General features: G+C 44.3%; 1 protein-coding gene across 1 annotated transcript in view; it reads right to left on the minus strand.

The window, feature by feature from the left end:
* Positions 1-390: 390 nt before the first annotated feature.
* LOC135216548 (uncharacterized) overlaps positions 391-17998 on the minus strand; it is a 260185-nt gene continuing 242577 nt past the window's right edge. The window contains exons 8-9 of the mRNA XM_064251923.1: positions 3587-3746; positions 391-1089 (exon numbers count right to left, since the gene is read on the minus strand). Coding sequence (XP_064107993.1) covers positions 391-1089; positions 3587-3746 — 859 coding nt within the window. The remainder of the gene's footprint in view (positions 1090-3586; positions 3747-17998) is intronic.

A 17998-nucleotide genomic window follows, 5' to 3' on the forward strand; every position in this document is an offset into this window, starting at 1 on the left:
CAGTAACTTTTGTATTTACGCATTCCCATTCATCAAGATTCCGGCGCTAAGCTTGTTGAGCTTGGTCCCGGGGGAGGATTACCGTTTCCTTCGGGACTTTATCCTCCCTGCTCATGGCGACATCCGTTAAACGGACATAGCCAAAGAAAGGGGGTTGGAGTCCCTCAGGGTAGAACTCAAAGTCCTCTAGCCTTCGAGTTCCACAACCCTCAATGGTTAGCATGCCCTCTGCGAAGGGGGCGTGAGCTGCTACCCTCCATGGGTTGTTCGGTTTGAAAGGAGGGAGGTTGGATGAGTCCGGCATCAGCAAAGCCTGAGTTGCCTGGCCGGGCTGTGCTTGCCCTGCTGCCATACTTTCTCGGAGACCGGACATCATGTTCTCCTGGGCTACTATCCTTCCGACAAGGATTGGATAGTTTGTCCCGAAGCTTCCAGCGTAGTTGACAGCTGGGTCAACATTTCCTGGAACTTGGTTTGGACCAAGTCCCCAACCATGTTGCCCATCCGCTGCATGATATTGTCTGAGAAAGTATCAGGGTCAAAGGAGGAAGGCTGAGCCTTCTCCTTGGGAACCTTGGTCCTCGATCCCTTTGGTGGGAGAGTGACTTTTGGCTTGACTGCCCCGGGATTATGAGCCGGTGGCGTAGTGGCAAGCTTGGTTCCTGACCTCTTCGGCAGGGACTTCTGCTTCGACTTGAAGTCTTTCTTACTTTTAATTTTAGAGATTGCCAACAAGGACTTCGGTCTAACCAACTGCGGTCTATCGGCGAACCCCTGGAAGGAAGTAGTAGTAGGAGAAGAAGACAAAGATGGACTCAAGGAAAACCCTTGACCCCCTAGTAAACCTGCCTTGCTACCATTCTTACCGATGCCTTCCTCCGTAAGAGCTGCATTTGCCTCTTGGATCCTGGCGATCAGAGGAGCGGCCAATTCCGGATCCACCACAGATCCCTTCTTCATCCCTGGGAAGATAAGGGTGGCCATGTCCTGGGCCAGGATGTAAGGTTGGCCCTTGGCGGAGTTGCGCCCAAAACCGCCAACCCATATCTTCAGGGTGGCTAAGGTGGCTTCCCGGACTGCTTGCGCTCCCTGTAAACAGAGCTATTATTAATACTTAACACTAGAAGTAGACTTAACCTAGTATCGAAGTGTACATTATAGTATATTGATTCTCATTGTATCATTATGAAGAGGCCGGAGTGTTACATATCCCGGAGGAGGCTTCGTTGACCAAAGCATAGTAGATGGCGCAGTTCTCATGGTGACAAACTATGTAGTCCTCCATGCGAACTGCACAGCCGGCATGGGCCCGGCAGACCACGTGCCCACAGGGTTCCTGGAGAACGGCGTTGCACCCATCCTCCAGACAACAGGATACATGACAAATGATACATGAGTATCATCAACAACCTTTCGGATTAGGTCCGTGGTTGTGTGGGGTATGCTAATGCTGCCGGAGTAACTCCAGTGTCAGCATATATCATGCACGATAACATATCACTCTGTTACTACTAGCTCCGGCGCCCCGTGTATGCTTATAGAAACATCCTAGGCAGATAATGGGAACTATACAATCTGACCGATTAAGTGGATTCAAGCTGTCCTCCATATGCCGGAGTGAGGGATAAACCAAGTCAGACACAGGGTGAAGAACAAGTCGTAACAGGGTGGAATGGTAAAGTACCTGGCGGAGTTACTCCGTCGGGTAAGGAACATATAATAAAAGGTGGATGTCATGTAATAAAATATGCATGCAACGAAATCCCAAAGATAGGTCGGAGCCTTCGCATATCTAATGAAGCAACGCTATCCCGAGGACGGGTCCTGCGTGTGCTGGAGTCCTGAGGCCGCCGAAGCGGGGTGGGAAAGGGTGGGCTTTGTAGATAGTGAGAGGGATACCCTACCTAGTGGGTGGAGGAGTGTCCCACTCTACCGCGCCTGGTGGCCAACCATGGCTCGGTCGAGCGAAGTACACCCCCCCTTCCCACTAACAGCGCGGCAGAGTACGGCAGGCCTGTTCACCGAGTGTGCCCCCCCGTGAATCCCCCCCCCCCCCCCAGGAGACTTGGATGGGAGCGAGTCAATCACTCCATCCGAAGTGGGTGAGTGAAGGGGGGGAGATGGGGAGAGCTGGGAGGGGTCAGTAGCAGGGTGGCTCGTACGCGATCGCCTGGGGACACTCTCATCCGGGTGAACAGTCACGCGATGTGAGAGGCCAGTCGATCTAAGAAGGCCTAGGCCAACTAAGTGCCGGCTATAGGGAGAGCACATAACATAAATATCCTGTCCTAACATGGGGGAGGAGCGAAATAAAAGCGGAGTGAGAGAGAAAGAGAAGGTCCTTGAGAAACTAGGTTAAGCGAAATCCAATGAAGGAGATGCTAGCCTAGAAACTCAGAGCGGCTTAGCCTAGATGCCGTAACGAATGATCGAGGGGCAAGCGGCCAGGGTGGCTCAAGGACGGAGTGCTACGAAGGAACTAGGGTCTTCCGTAAGGCAAACAAGACAATAGATCCTATCTTACTGGTAAATAAGGGTTGAAATAACAACCTCCATGCAAGAAAGGAAAGCGAGCGCCACGACCGAAAGCATGCGGTTCGGGAGTAGGCTATCCCCCGTGAACGGACTAAAAAACTTAAACCAACATAGCAAAGGCCTCTTAAAATAAATATATAGAGTACTGCTGAAGTGCAATCGAGACCAATTAGTATGGGAGACCAATTGGTGCAAGAAAGCATGGAATCACCACGCGGCTGGTGAGCCAAGAAGGCGACGCGGGACCGGCAATGCACGTGTTACCACTCGCACATATAACCTAAGATAATTTGGTATAGAATGTCAAAATCGTCTCAAAATGATCCCAAACATTAAAGGCAGTACTTAACTTGGATGCAGAAGCTTGAAGGTCCATGATGATGATGATAGAAAATCCAAACGATCGGAAAAACACAGCACAGGGAAAAAACGTGTGTGGTGTGAGCGATGCTATCGAAAGGAATGAAAACAAAGGCGCTAGTCGTAGTAGTGGTGGGTAGCAGGGCCTTGCATTGGCTCTTCCGTAGACGAGGGATATTGAGGAAGGGAGAACCTAAATGGCAAGGGACCTCTGGTTGTGGTTTCCACTCGCCCCAGATACCATACCGACACCTTTATTAAAGGTGAGTGAGCCAGTCTATTCTGGCATTACTATTTTAGTTTTTCTCTGGTAATTATAGCAATATTTTACCTTAGAAATATCCATTAAAGGAAGTATTTCACGGAGCGACACAGGCTGAGCCCTAAAAAGGTCTTGTACAAAACAAACTGAATACTTTAGTTACATTTCACACATGATTAACATGAATGCAAAATGAACAACTTTTTTGAAATATTGCAAATTCCCAACCATACTCTCCATTGACAATTATCATGCATGTCCAGAATCAAGGTTAGTCCAAGCATGGTAAGCAACACAAATGGACTCACACTAGTATTCTGCATTTGATTACTATTGAATCCTGAAGGGGATTTTGACATAAATATAAGTTATTTCTTCCCATGGATACACTAAATATCATTCACATACATGACAAAAAAGTACACATACCATAGCTAGTTGTGTTGGCTGGTTTCCAAAATTAACTACTCGTGCTGATATCTGAGCCCATATATCTGATGAAATGAAAGGCAGAACATAGGAAAAGTCAGCTGATTGTTGGCTGGGCTCTGGCATTTGTACTGGTGATACATCTGGGTATTCCACATACCTATCAAAAGAATAATAACAAGTGAAAAGTTTAACAAAATGCACAATTACAATATTACAAATCCTGATATGTATCTGGTCACATTGAGTATTGGATTTCCCTCTGACTAAAGGTATTTACCTATTACAACTTGAAGAAAATTGTTTCATAGATACAAACCCATATCTTATATCAATAGGCTTGATACAGAGTAGCCTTGAGACTAACTCATAGATGACTATAACTCATAACCTTACAACAGAAAGCAAGTTCAAGCCGATGTGGGAGCAATCCATCTGACTGGCTGATACAAAAGAAAGTCTTGTAAAGAAGTAATATTCCTGGTACTAAGGAAATTATTTGACATTTTTATTGTCCCATGTTCACTTGCGCCTGTCTGGATTTGCTTATCCTTTCGATGTTAGGAGGGACACTGGACAGGCACACTCATTTCCTATTCAACACCCAGCAATCTAGACCTCTTGCTAGTTTTGATGTTTGTGAGTGTTGAGAATCCTAGTTCACACAGATATGAGGTTGAGAACTGCAGCAATATTTTCTGGGCTTTTAGGGCTATATGAGGGTGTTCCTTTCCAATTCTTATCCAAATTTCTAGTGACATCCAAGTACTCCAGTTTCAGCGTGCGGTCATTACGGGGACACACACATATATACATATATGTATATATATATATATATGACTGGTAAAAATGTTCTGTAACAACAGAATTCCATCTAATAAAAGGAGCCCATAAAAACACCAAAATAGAGAAAAAGTACTATATTTCAGAGACTGCTGTCTCCCTCTTCAGGTAGATGAATGAGAAAAGTTTACAGAAAAGGCGGTATTTATACCAAGAGGTCCATCCACAAACAAGCTATTTTAAGTCACCCCCGCTGATAATTTTCCTTTAATCTTCTTAAGGGTTGGTTGAATGAAGACGTCGATCGTGTCCGAAACCCATCCTCCTTTTGAGATGTTCATTACCTGCCTCTCTTTTATTAAGGCCGATTCCATCATTTGACTCTTGTACCGGCAGTTGCTGCTATAAATTACACGTGACAAATTCCAGTTTATTCTATGGTTATGTTCATTTATATGGTTGAAAATAGCCGAGTTCTGTTGTTCATACCTAACTGACCGTTTGTGTTGTATTAATCTCTGGGGAAGGGATTTACCTGTAAATCCGATGTAAGATTGGTCACAGTCCTGGCATGGGATTTCGTATACCCCAGAGTCCTTTGGAGATGTCTTTTGTTGGACGTTAATCAGGGATTTGGCTAAGGTGTTTGGGTAAGTAAATACAAAAGGGTTCGATTTTCCGAGGGGGTTGGTTATTCTCTTAATCGTGTCCAGGTGGGGAATTATTATTTTATTGTTGGGTGTATCTCTGGTCTTGTCTTTAGGGGGTCGGTAGAAAATTACGTTTGCTTTGTGGGGCAATTTCAATGAATTCCTCTCGAAATTAAACACATTAGTGCCCAGCATCAAATTTAAAGTTGAATGGGAAACAGACAACAAAATTCCTTTTCTTGATGTTTTAATAATCAGAGATACGACAGAATACAAATTTACCATATACAGAAAACCAACGTTCTCACTTTCATACATTCACTACTTTAGCTATCATGACATTACTATCAAAATAGGTGTAGCTAGTAACTTGTTCTTAAGAGCCTTACGAATTTGTTCCCCAGAATTCCTGGAAAAAGAATTTGAACTAATCCGCAAGCAACTTTCGTCTTTAAAATATCCTGACCATATAATTGAGAAAGCAATTCACAAAGCAAACGTAATTTTCTACCGACCCCCTAAAGACAAGACCAGAGATACACCCAACAATAAAATAATAATTCCCCACCTGGACACGATTAAGAGAATAACCAACCCCCTCGGAAAATCGAACCCTTTTGTATTTACTTACCCAAACACCTTAGCCAAATCCCTGATTAACGTCCAACAAAAGACATCTCCAAAGGACTCTGGGGTATACGAAATCCCATGCCAGGACTGTGACCAATCTTACATCGGATTTACAGGTAAATCCCTTCCCCGAGATTAATACAACACAAACGGTCAGTTAGGTATGGACAACAGAACTCGGCTATTTCAACCATATAAATGAACATAACCATAGAATAAACTGGAATTTGTCACGTGTAATTTATAGCAGCAACTGCCGGTACAAGAGTCAAATGATGGAATCGGCCTTAATAAAAGAGAGGCAGGTAATGAACATCTCAAAAGGAGGATGGATTTCGGACACGATCGACAACGTCTTCATTCAACCAACCCTTAAGAAGATTAAAGGAAGATTTATCAGCGGGGGTGACTTAAAATGGCTTGTTTGTGGATGGACCTCTTGGTATAAATACCGCCTTTTCTGTAAACTTTTCTCATTCATCTACCTGAAGAGGGAGACAGCAGTCTCTGAAATATAGTACTTTTTCTCTATTTTGGTGTTTTTATGGGCTCCTTTTATTAGTATATATATATATATATATATATATATATATATATATATATATATATATATATATATATATATATATATATATATATATATATATATATATATATATATGTATATATATATATATATATATATATATATATATATATATATATATATATATATATATATATATATATATTATACGTACACCTATCCATGAAATTTTTGCAGCGCACTTGGGGGATAGTCGTGGCGCAGAAGGGTGCCGTGGCGCACAGGTAGAGAATCACTGGTATACTGTACCACTTTAGTTTTCTGAATAGCAGGTATTGAACAATTGAGTAGCCCAGAACCAGAAGGTGCTAAGCGCCGTTTTTTAAAAATCGAATAATTGCAAGTTAAAGTTAAAATATCGTAGCTCGGTAACTATACGTAATAGGTATTAACATGGGGTTTGTTGCATTTTAAAGCTAAATACCATAGTTTTTTGTGTGTAAGTATCAGATTTGTAAGTTTTTGGGAAAATACCCAAAAATACCAAAAATGCAGACGAATATCAAAAATGATAAAAAACAACATCAATGGAAATCCATCATAAAACGGTTCTAAATCATGTAAATACACAGAAAACATTTCAAAATCATTATTAATGTCCATGTTTATTGGAAAATACCGGGAAAATGCCGAAAAAATTCCGAAAAACACCAAAAATACAAACACAAAAAATAATAAACAACAATATCAATCAAAATACATCATAAAACGGTTCCAACTTATGTAAATGCATAGAAAAAAGCTCAAAATCAGAATTAATATCAAAGTTTATGGGAAAATACCAAAAAATAACAATACATACAAACATAAAAATAAAACCCAACCACAATATTAATGTAAAAGCACCCAAAAATAGTTCAAAATAATGTTAAAAAAGAAAAAAAAACAGTAATCATTATCATTAATAATAATGATAATAAAAATTTTTTATTTAACACTCACCACAGCAACATTACGCACTCTTTTACGGCCTTGAGAAGGGCCATGCACTGCAATATCACACTCATGTTCACTAGTAGATGATGACGAATCGCTATTATTAGCCATTGTCATGAAAGCACTGAAGAAACGCTGTAAAATAGCGTAAAAAAGGGATTTTGACGTAAGGAAAAATCTATTTCTGGGCGATTGGCTCGTGTCGCCAGCGAAATATCCTTTAATCTATTATTTCTAGGGTAAATGTACTAACACATACCAGAGAATAAATAAATAAAGAAAAAGGTCAGTATAACTGACTCGCTCACCCTCCCAGAGAGTGTCGGAATGAACACTATGGCGAGTGAGACCACTACCACGAGCCAAATGCCAATAGAATTCTCCCACTACAAAATCCCCCAAGAGGAGAGCCGACCCACAGAGTGGGCAGCACCTACTACTACTACTCCATCCCATGCTGCCGACTGCTGCGCCTCTGGTGGCCATCCTGAAGTTAGCAGACAATCTTGGCGATGGGATGGGTAGGGCGGGATTTCGCTGGCGACACGAGCCAATCGCCCAGAAATAGATTTTTCCTTACGTCAAAATCCCTTTTCTGGGCTCAGCTCGTGTCGCTGCGCGAAATCGTACCAGAGAAATAGCACAAGATTGTAAAGAAATTCAACAAAATACAAAGAGGTCTCAAATAAAAGATAAAATAAAAATAAATCAATATAATTGCTAATAAGGATACATATACACAGTGATACAAAATAGAAATATTACTTAATTTACACTTAATTCTAATAATATTTCTTAACTTAAGGTAATATACATATATACAGAAAAGAGAAATATATCATATATGTACAAAAATGGTATCTGTGTAAAGCTAGTATCAAAACATTCTAAAGCAATTAACATAAAGTTGAATAAAACAAACTCAACAATAATAAAATATAAAGGAATGTATATGACTTAATATACAAAACCCGTAACCATTATAATAAGATGTATCTCCTAGCATAAAAATAAGGAGATGACATCCACGAGATCAATAACCATCATCAAATGTGAGTGTCCCTAGCAAAAAAATAAGGGACACCCACTACATCATCATAAAGCAGCTAAGACACAAGGTGACCGTAAATGAACAAGGCAGGAATAGACGAACTGTTGGGTGAGGCAGGTAGAAAGGAGGACTGGATCTTCTACTAAAGATTAGTCAGAGTCAGGGGAACTATGTTCCCCGCTGCAACTGCTGAAAATTTCAGAGCTTCCAAGGACTTTAAGTAATGACGTTTGAACACTGTCGGCGATTTCCATCCAGTATACTTTTTCAACTCATCGAAGTTCATATGTTGGAAATAGTTAATTGAGGTGGCTACTGCCCTGACATCATGTGCTTTTGGGAAAGAGTCAGGATTGGCTTGTTTAATGAAGTACAGGATTTGTTGCCTGATGCCTTTAATAGATAAAGTGCCACCTTTTTCTCTTTTAAAGAGAGGACCCGATGAGGATGAGGAGGTCCTAGATAGAAAGGCTCGTAAGGCTGAAACTGGGCAAAGAGATAGATCTTGTGGAAGGGGTAGAACCTTCCATGGTTCCCACCTCATCAAGGATCTTCATTCTTTGCTATAAAGCTACGTTCCGGAGAAAGTAGCACTTCCCCTGTGGGAAGGAACTGAATATGATCCGGATCTCTGGATAACGCCGACAGTTCTGAAATTCTAGCTCCTGAGGCCAAGCTTAATAAAAATAGGGTTTTTCTTAAGAGCATTATAAACGAGCATGTGTCATTATTGGTTTCTGAAGCCAGCTTTAGAACATCGTTTAAGAACCATGATACTGACGTAGGCCTTACCGAAGGTCTAAGTCTATCACATGCCTTGGGAATAGACGAGAAGTAGGAATCTGTCAAGTCTATGTTGAACCCAAATTGAAAAATCTTCTTCAAGGCTGACTTGTTTGTCGTAATTGTGCTAGCTGCTAAGCCCTTTTTCAAATAAGGATCTGAAAAAGGATATAGCTGAATTGATTGTCATGATCCTAATATCTGATTCTTTCAGGAAGGTTGCTAACTTTTTGACAGCAGCATCATACTGTCTCAAAGTTGAATCCCTTTTATCCGATTCCAAGAAGAGAATATTCTGAGGGTCAATATTCGCATCCCTTTTCGCTGCAAACTTCATGAAATCCATAAAGTTAGGGTTTTGAGAATCCCTGAGGAAGCGAACACAGTCTTCGTTTGTACTGACTGGGAGAGCCTGGGATTGGGGATCCGAAGAGGGCGAAGACCCAGTTCCAGAATGAGAGGGTACCAATTGCTCTTCGGCCAGTCTGGGGCTACTAGAGCCACTTGACCCTTGAATGTCCTGAGTTTGTTTAAGACTTTCATGAGAAGATTCACCGGAGGAAAGACATAAATCTTCTCCCAGTTGTTCCAGTCTAGAGCCAGGGCGTCCGTGGCATAGGCCAGAGGGTCCAGGTTGGGGGCCACATAACACGGGAGTTTGTGGTTCGTTTGAGATGCGAAGAGATCCACCTGTAGACCTGGAACTCTCTGAAGAATCCATTGGAACGAACTGTTGTCCAGTGACCATTCCGACTCTAGAGGTACTGATCGGGATAGAGCATCTGCTATGACGTTTTCTCACTCCAGCTATATGAGTGGAGGAGAGATGCCAACTGAACTTGTCCGCCAGGGAGAAGATGGCTACCATGACGTGATTTAGATGACGTGACTTGGAGCCTCCTCTGTTTACACAATGTACCACCACTGCGCTGTCCAGGACTAGCTTTATGTGGGAGTACTTTGGCGGGCATAACTTTTTTAGAGTCAAGAACACTGCCATTGCTTCCAGTACGTTTATATGGAACTGACGGAACTGAGGTGACCACGTTCCTTGAACCTTTTTGAACTGGGAATATCCTCCCACCGCTTAATGATGCGTCTGTGTGGATGGTGATCCCTGGTGGAGGAAACTGAAGGGGCACTGACACCGACAAGTTCTTGACTTTCGCCCACGGTCGGAGTCGATTCTTTAGAATCAGAGGGACTGAGGATAATTTGTCCCTGGACCTGACATTTGCTCGTGAGCGCCAGATTCTGGTTAGGTCTTTCAGTTTGGCTTTCATTAAGATGTTCGTCACTGATGCAAACTGGAGAGAACCCAAGATCCTTTCCTGGGATCTTCTTGATGCCAGTTTGTGACTCAGAAATTGTTTGACTGATTTCGCTATTTCCTTTCTTTTGGATGATGGAATCGACAGAGTATGGGAGGAAAGATTCCATTGAATGCCTAGCCACTGAAAGTTTGACTCTGGGGTGAGTCTTGACTTGGTCCTGTTTATCTTGAAGCCTAGATATTCCAGGAACTGAATTACTTTCAGTGTTGCTTTGTTGCATTCCTCGACTGTGAAGCCCAGATCAACCAATCGTCGAGATACGCTACTACCATAATCCCTGCGATCTGAGTTGTGAACTACTACTTCGCCAGCTTCGTAAACACCCTGGGTGCTACGTTGAGCCCGAAAGGAACTACCTTGAAGGAGAATGTCTGGTCTCCTATCTTGAAACAAACCCAGATATGGACGGAAGTGTCTTGCAATAGGGATATGATAGTAAGCGTCTGTAAGATCGATAGAGGTGGTGACGGCCCCACGGGGAAGTAAGGTCCGTACCTGCGAGATCGTGAGCATCTTGAACTTGTCGCAGCGAATGGCTTAAGTTTAAGCGGGACAAGTCTAAGATTACCCTTCTTTTTTGTGAGCCTTTCTTTGGCACGCTGAACAAGCGTCCTTGAAATTTTAACCTTTTGACTCTCGCTATAGCTCCTTTCTGAAGGAGATCCTTCGCATACTCCGTCAGTTCCTTGGAAGGAAGTTGGCGGAAAGGTCTGGATGGGGGTGGGTTGCGTTAACCAGCTCCAACCCAGGCCTTTTGACACAATGCTCTGAGCCCACTTGCTGAAGTTCCACCGGTGGCGAAAGTGAAACAGCCTCCCTCCTACCTGAAATTCCTCATTGGTTCTGGTAGCCCTCCTCGGCCTCCTCTGAAATGTTTTCCCCTATTAAAGGGACCTCCCGATCCTCTCCCACGAAAGGATCGCTTACCTCTGCCTCCCTTACCCGAGCGATCATACTTCTGTGAAGCTTGACTCTCGAAGGCTTGATTGTAAGCTGGAGAGAGGGCGTAAGAGGTGGAGGGCTGAGGCTGAGGGGAGATAACGTAAATCAGCTGTGATTGAGCCTTTGAAGTGGAAGGTTGGGCTGTTTGCACTAAGGGAACCGCCGGAACTTGCTGAGAAAAGCGTGGCTTGCTTTTTCTGGTAGGGCTGGAAACTCTGGGTTTCCTTTGACCCTTACCTCTAGCTGCTAGATCTTGCCGCCTCTTGGCCGTAAGACCCCAACGGTCCTTAAGGCTCTGGTTCAACCTCGTAGCCTCTGACTGAACCTCCTTCACCATCGCTTCTGGGAAGAGGTCTGCTCCCAGATGCTCGACGCAAGTAACCTATTCGGCTCGTGCCGAATAGTTGCTTCTTGTAGGACATGCTTCCTACAATTCGTCCTAGCAGTGGCAAACTCAAACATATCTGACTGTACGTTTGAGTCAGGGATTTGGTCATAAGCTTGAAGAGCGGTTCTGAACCATAGGCTATGGTAGCCACCTCGGTCATAGCCATGGAATTAATAGATCTGGCTAACCGCGATTTGGCGTCAAATTCAGATGAATAAGGCTATCTGGAAGCCTAGGTAGCTTTTCACCAAACTGCTCCATAGCACAGTCCGGTTTGAGTTTGCCAGCTGAGAAGGTGTTAGGTAAGTCTTCCCACAGTTCTCCGGCTGAAGGAAGTAAGGAGATGTAGGATCTGCTTCCTTCAGTTTGAGGCATGGGGTCCCCCTTCTGGGCCGCTGGAATGGTAGACGTCGCGATCTTTGTCAGGAAAGGGAGCGGGGTACTCTCATCCATCGTAAAGATCGTAAACGGACTCTTGAAAGGTTGGATTTTCGTATTGGAACAATCCATGTCCTCTAGACACCTGAGCCATTCTCTCTGAGCCTGGTCACGTGAATAGAGGACTGTCTCCTTTGGTACTTTATCATCCCGAGTCATGGCTGAGGCGGTGAGCCTTGCGTAGCCGATGAACGGAGGCTGAAGGTCCTTCCGGGTAGAACTCGAAGTCCTCGATCCTCCGAGTTCCACATTCCGGGATAGAAATGAGTCCGTCTTGGAAGGGGGCGTATGACGCTACTCTCCAAGGGTTGTTCATTGAGAACGGAGGTAGAGAGTCATACGGGGGAAAGCTGGGCTCACCTGTATTGAAAGGTGGAGGAGAGGCTAGAGGAGCTTGGCTCAGTCCGGCTATAATGCTGTCTTGAGAGGTAATCCTATCCGACAACCGAGAGATCATTTGTTCCATGCTACTTTTCAGAGACCCAACCAGGTCGCCCACCTGTTGTAAACAGACCAGCATTGGAGTCCAAAGCCGGAGCTGCTGCGGGGTGGAGGGGTGGCTCTGAATTGGAACCAAGGGTAGCGGAACTGACGACTCCGCCGGAGTGTGAGATCTCTCTCTGGAGGATTTACTCCTCGAGGACTTAGAGCCGGACCCAGAAGCTTTTAGATCTCTCTGCTCCGGGATTCCTAGCCGGAGACTTACGAGAGGAGGATGACGCCGAAGCCGTCTTCTTAGACGACGACGACGTCTTTGTCAAGGATTTCACTGCTTGACCCTTGACCTTGGTTCTAACTGAAGCGTCAGGAGGAGTATATAATTCGTTACCCGTAAAGCCTCCTTGGAAGGATGGAGAGGTTGCAGGAGTAGAAGAAGCAGTTGCACCCAAGGGTATCCCTTGGGTGTCCACCTTACCTACCTCGACCAACAGGTCGTCTACACCTACCATAGGTTCTACATTAATATCCAACGTCGCGACTTCCGAGGAGATGTCCTGGCCTTGGTCAGTCAATGAGGCAGCCAGCTGTTGCTGGATGAAGGCGATAGTCGGGGCCGCCTCTACTGGGTCGACGTATCCTGTCGCCTTGCCTCCGGGGAAGATTAGTACCGCCAACCTTTTCTCCAGGATGTAGGGCATACCCTTGGCGGCGTTCTTCCCGAAACCGCCGACCCAGGCCCGCATGGGTTGCCAGTGCGGTATCCCTCACGGCCGGCGCCTGGTAAGAGAGGGTATTGATTAGATTTAAGAATAACTTAAACTAAAGCTAACTTAAAGCATAACTTAAAATTATAGGGGCTATAAGGCCCCTTGAATTTACCTTAAGTTAGAGTGATTGATGTAAAACTTAAGCACTATAACAGATGAGGACCAGCTAACGGAGATGGATACTTACCCCGTCTAAAAGCTGGCTCACCAGATCGTAACATATGGTACACGTTTCATGGTACCAGACCTGGATGTCCCAGTGCGGAGTCGCGCATGGAGCATGGGACCGGCAAACTTCGTGTCACATGGGTCCCCTGAAGTGTGGCGGCGCATCCCGGATGCTCACAGTTGGTGGTCTGTAAGTGAAAAGACACATGAGTATCTTAAAGAATATCACTTACAGGCTAAAGGACAGAAGAACTCCGTTGCATGCCGGAGCTCGGAAAAAATTTGGGCATAGCCCCTCCCTTAATTGCCTGAATATGGCTATAACCCCGGAGGTATCCGGTGAAACATGAAGGGAGGGGGAATGGTTTTAAGGTACTTAAGATAAACTTAATAGTTTAACATAATAAATCTTAAACCTAAAAGCTCGAACGTACCGGACTAAGTCCAGTGCGTGGCGGAGTGTATAACTCAGTGAAACGGAGAGGTTAGAAGGGACCGACTGTATGTTCCAGTCCACCCCGTGGGGTAGACTAGCACCTTTCCGCTGGATGCCAGGTCTCCGGTGGTAAAGGAGCCTAGTAAGGTGGAAAGAGCAAGGGGCATACAGACTCGGGCTAGTAACGGAGCGACGGAGTAGTAATGGAGGGGGGGTGGGGGGGAAAGGCCAGTCCCCCCCACCTTACCATCCGACCGGACCGAGAAGCCGGAGAGGTCGAGTCCAGTCTGGGTCTGTCCCGTCCCTCTAACCCCTCCCCCCGCCTGGGGGGGGAGAGAGGGAGGCAGGCTAGGGTTATGTGGAGGCGAGCATGGGCAGGGGCCTACCCACCCCCCGACCCTATGGAAGAGCGGGAGGGGGGAAAGGTGACTGGACAGGCGTCTCTGGCCGCCTCGTGATCACATAGTGACCAGGGCGATAAGAACAACAACTAAAGCTAGAACATAACCAACTGATCAGAGAGATGCTATCGGGAAGCAACCGAGCTGAAAAGCGGTAACATAAAGGCCCAATGGGCCATGACCTAGGCTAGTGAGCCAGACGCTAACTAACCTAACAAATATCACATATAAAAATACAAATGAATAATAAAATGAAAGAAAGAAAACAAAATAGTAGGAGAAAAAATCCAGGAGTGTACGATAGCCATAACCCGAAGGGCAAGGCTACCACTCAAAGCTAGCCGAGGCCGATACTAAGAGCCGTGGCTAGGGTCTGGATGGAAGAGCCTACATAAGGTAAAAGACATGCATGCATGACAAAACCGTGTAGACCGTACCCTAAACAAAGCGGTATAATAAAATAGAGCGTACAAAAGCAAGGGGATGTTCTGGGTATGGGCGACCCAGAACGGACCCACCACGAGGCAGAACCATGCTGCCATACTTCCGACCTAGAGATCGTATTTATACCTAAAAAAAGGCAAATACGTGCTCAGGGCCGGAAAAAACCAATTAGCAATAAACACTGAGTACTTAACTTAGCTGCTGCGATGGCTGCACGCTCCATGGTAATAAAATCCAAAGGAAAGGGCACAAAAACACAGAGAAGAAAATGGCACGTGTGTATCGTGTGCGCTAACTGAAAAGGATGGCCACCAGAGGCGCAGCAGTCGGCAGCATGGGATGGAGTAGTAGTAGTAGGTGCTGCCCACTCTGTGGGTCGGCTCTCCTCTTGAGGGATTTTGTAGTGGGAGAATTCTATTGGCATTTGGCTCGTGGTAGTGGTCTCACTCGCCATAGTGTTCATACCGACACTCTCTGGGAGGGTGAGCGAGTCAGTTATACTGACCTTTTTCTTTATTTATTTATTCTCTGGTATGTGTTAGTACATTTACCCTAGAAATAATAGATTAAAGGATATTTCGCGCAGCGACACGAGCTGAGCCCAGAAAAGGGATTTTGACGTAGGAAAAATCTATTTATGGGTGATTGGCTCGTGTCGCCCTATGAAAGTATCCTTAATATCATTCTTTCTAGGCAAAATTAATCTAAAATTACCAGAGAAAAACAAAATTAAGAAAATGTCAGTAAAACTGACTCGCTCACTCTATAAAAGAGTATGAGAATATAGGCGAGTGGGATCACTACCACGAGTCATTCACCATTTAGACCTTCCAACATAAAATCCCCACCAGAGAGAGCTGATTACTAAAGGGTGATGCGGCCGCTACTACTACTACTACCGACGCCACGGACAGCAGCGCCCCTAGCGGTCATCCTTAATCTATGAACATCTTGTCCTGCAGGGTGGGTAAACAAAGACAGGGTGGGTTTCATAGGGCGACACGAGCCAATCACCCAGAAATAGATTTTTCCTACGTCAAAATCCCTTTTCTGGGCTCAGCTCGTGTCGGCCTATGAAAGAGTACCAGAGAAACAGACAAGATGGGAATAAGGACAAATGAAAATCAGTTGTAAAAAAGGAAGTATATAATATAAGTGAATCAGGGACATTACAGAATACAAACTAAGTACTTAAAGCTAACTTATCCTAAACAATGACATGATAAAGAAAGCAAACAATATAAAGTACTTAAAATTAACTTATATTAAACATAGTAATATCCAGTAATGCAATGCAAATTAACAAAATAGATTCACTTAAGTAAGGTATTTACATAATATACAAACACATTGTGTCCTACCCTAGCATAAAAATAAGGGTAGGGACACTGAAGTACATTATAAGTACATAGTGTGGATGTCCCTAGCAAAAAAATAAGGGACAATCCACCAATATGATCTCAGCGGCTAAGGCTAGAGTATCCGAGTAGCATGGCGATGGGGTGAGGCATGTTGGACGAGTTTAGGTAGAAAGGAGACCTGGATCTATACTATGACTACTATACAGTATCAGGAGAAACAATGTTTCCCGCTGCTACTGCAGAAAATTTTAAAGATTCCAAGGACTTTAGGTAGTGACGTTTAAAGACTGTCGGAGATTTCCATCCAGTATACTTTTTAAGATCCTCAAAGTTCATATGTTGAAAGTAGTTAATTGAGGTGGCTACTCCTCTGATGTCATGTGCTTTAGGAAATGAATCAGGATTGGCTTGTTTAATGAAGTAAAGGATCTGTTGTCTAATTCCTTTTACTGATAAAGTACCACCTTTTTCTCTCATAAAGAGAGAACCTGAGGATATGAGGATGTGCGAGATAGAAAGGCTCTTAAAGTTGATACTGGCAGAGAGAAGGATCTTGCGGAAGTGGGATGACTTTCCAAGGAGCCCACCTTGCAAGAGGATCCTCATTTTTAGCCAAAAAACAAAAAACCACGATCCGGAGCAAGCAGAACTTCTCCTGAGGGGAGGAATTCCACATGACCCGCATCTCTGGATAGAGCCGACAGTTCTGAAATTCTAGCTCCTGAAGCTAGGCTTAATAAGAATAACGTCTTTCTAAGAAGCATTATGAATGTACAAGACGAGTTGTCAGTATCTGAGGCTAGTTTGAGGACATCATTTAAGAACCATGAGACTGCAGTAGGCCTTTGAGAAGGTCTAAGTCTAGCACAGGCTTTAGGAATAGACGTAAAGTAAGATTCGGTTTAGGTCTATCTGGAAACCCAACTGGAAGATCTTCTCAAAGCCCGATTTATGAGTAGTAATAGTGCTAGCTGCTAAACCTTTTTCAAACAAGGATCTGAAAAAGGATATAGCTAAGTTTAACTGTCATGGTTGTAGTGTTTGATTCTTTCAGGAAGGATGCTAATTTTTTAACACGCTGAGTCATATTGTCTAATAGTTGACTCTCTCTATCTGATTCTAGGAAAGAGGAGTTTTGTGGATCCAATGTTAGCATCTTTGTAGCCGCAAACTTCATGAAGTCCATAAAGTTAGGGTCTGAAGAATTCCTGAGGAAGCGAACACAGTCCTCATTTGTACTGATTGTGACAGCTTGGGATTGGGAATCCGTTGATGGTCGGAGACCCAATTCCAGAAGCAGAGGATACCAGTTGCTCTTGGTCCCAGTTCCTGGAGCAATCAGAGCTACTAGTCCCTTGAAAGTCCTCAGCTTGTTCAAGACTTTCAAAAGAAGATTCAACTGAGGAAAGACATAAATTTTTCTCCACTGATTCCAATCTAACGACAGGGCGTCCGTGGCATAAGCCAGAGGGTCCAGGTTGGGGGCCACATAGCAAGGGAGCTTGTGGTTTGCTTGTGAAGCGAAGAGATCCACTTGGAGACCTGGGACTCTCCGGCATATCCACTGAAATGACCTGTCGTCCAGGGACCATTCTGATTCCAGAGGGACTGACCGGGACAAAGCGTCTGCTATCACATTTCTTACCCCCGCCAGGTGAGTGGCGGACAGATGCCATTTGTGTTTGTCTGCTAGTGCAAAGATGGCTATCATGACATGGTTCACATGTTTGGATTTGGACCCCCCTCTGTTGATGCAATGAACTACCACTGCACTGTCCAAAACTAGTCTTAGATGAGACTTTTTCGGGGAAGAAGTCTCTTCAGGGTAAGAAATACTGCCATTGCTTCCAAGACGTTTATGTGGAGCTGGCGG

Source organism: Macrobrachium nipponense, chromosome 6, assembly GCF_015104395.2.
Source record: "Macrobrachium nipponense isolate FS-2020 chromosome 6, ASM1510439v2, whole genome shotgun sequence".
Classification (NCBI taxonomy): domain Eukaryota; kingdom Metazoa; phylum Arthropoda; class Malacostraca; order Decapoda; family Palaemonidae; genus Macrobrachium; species Macrobrachium nipponense.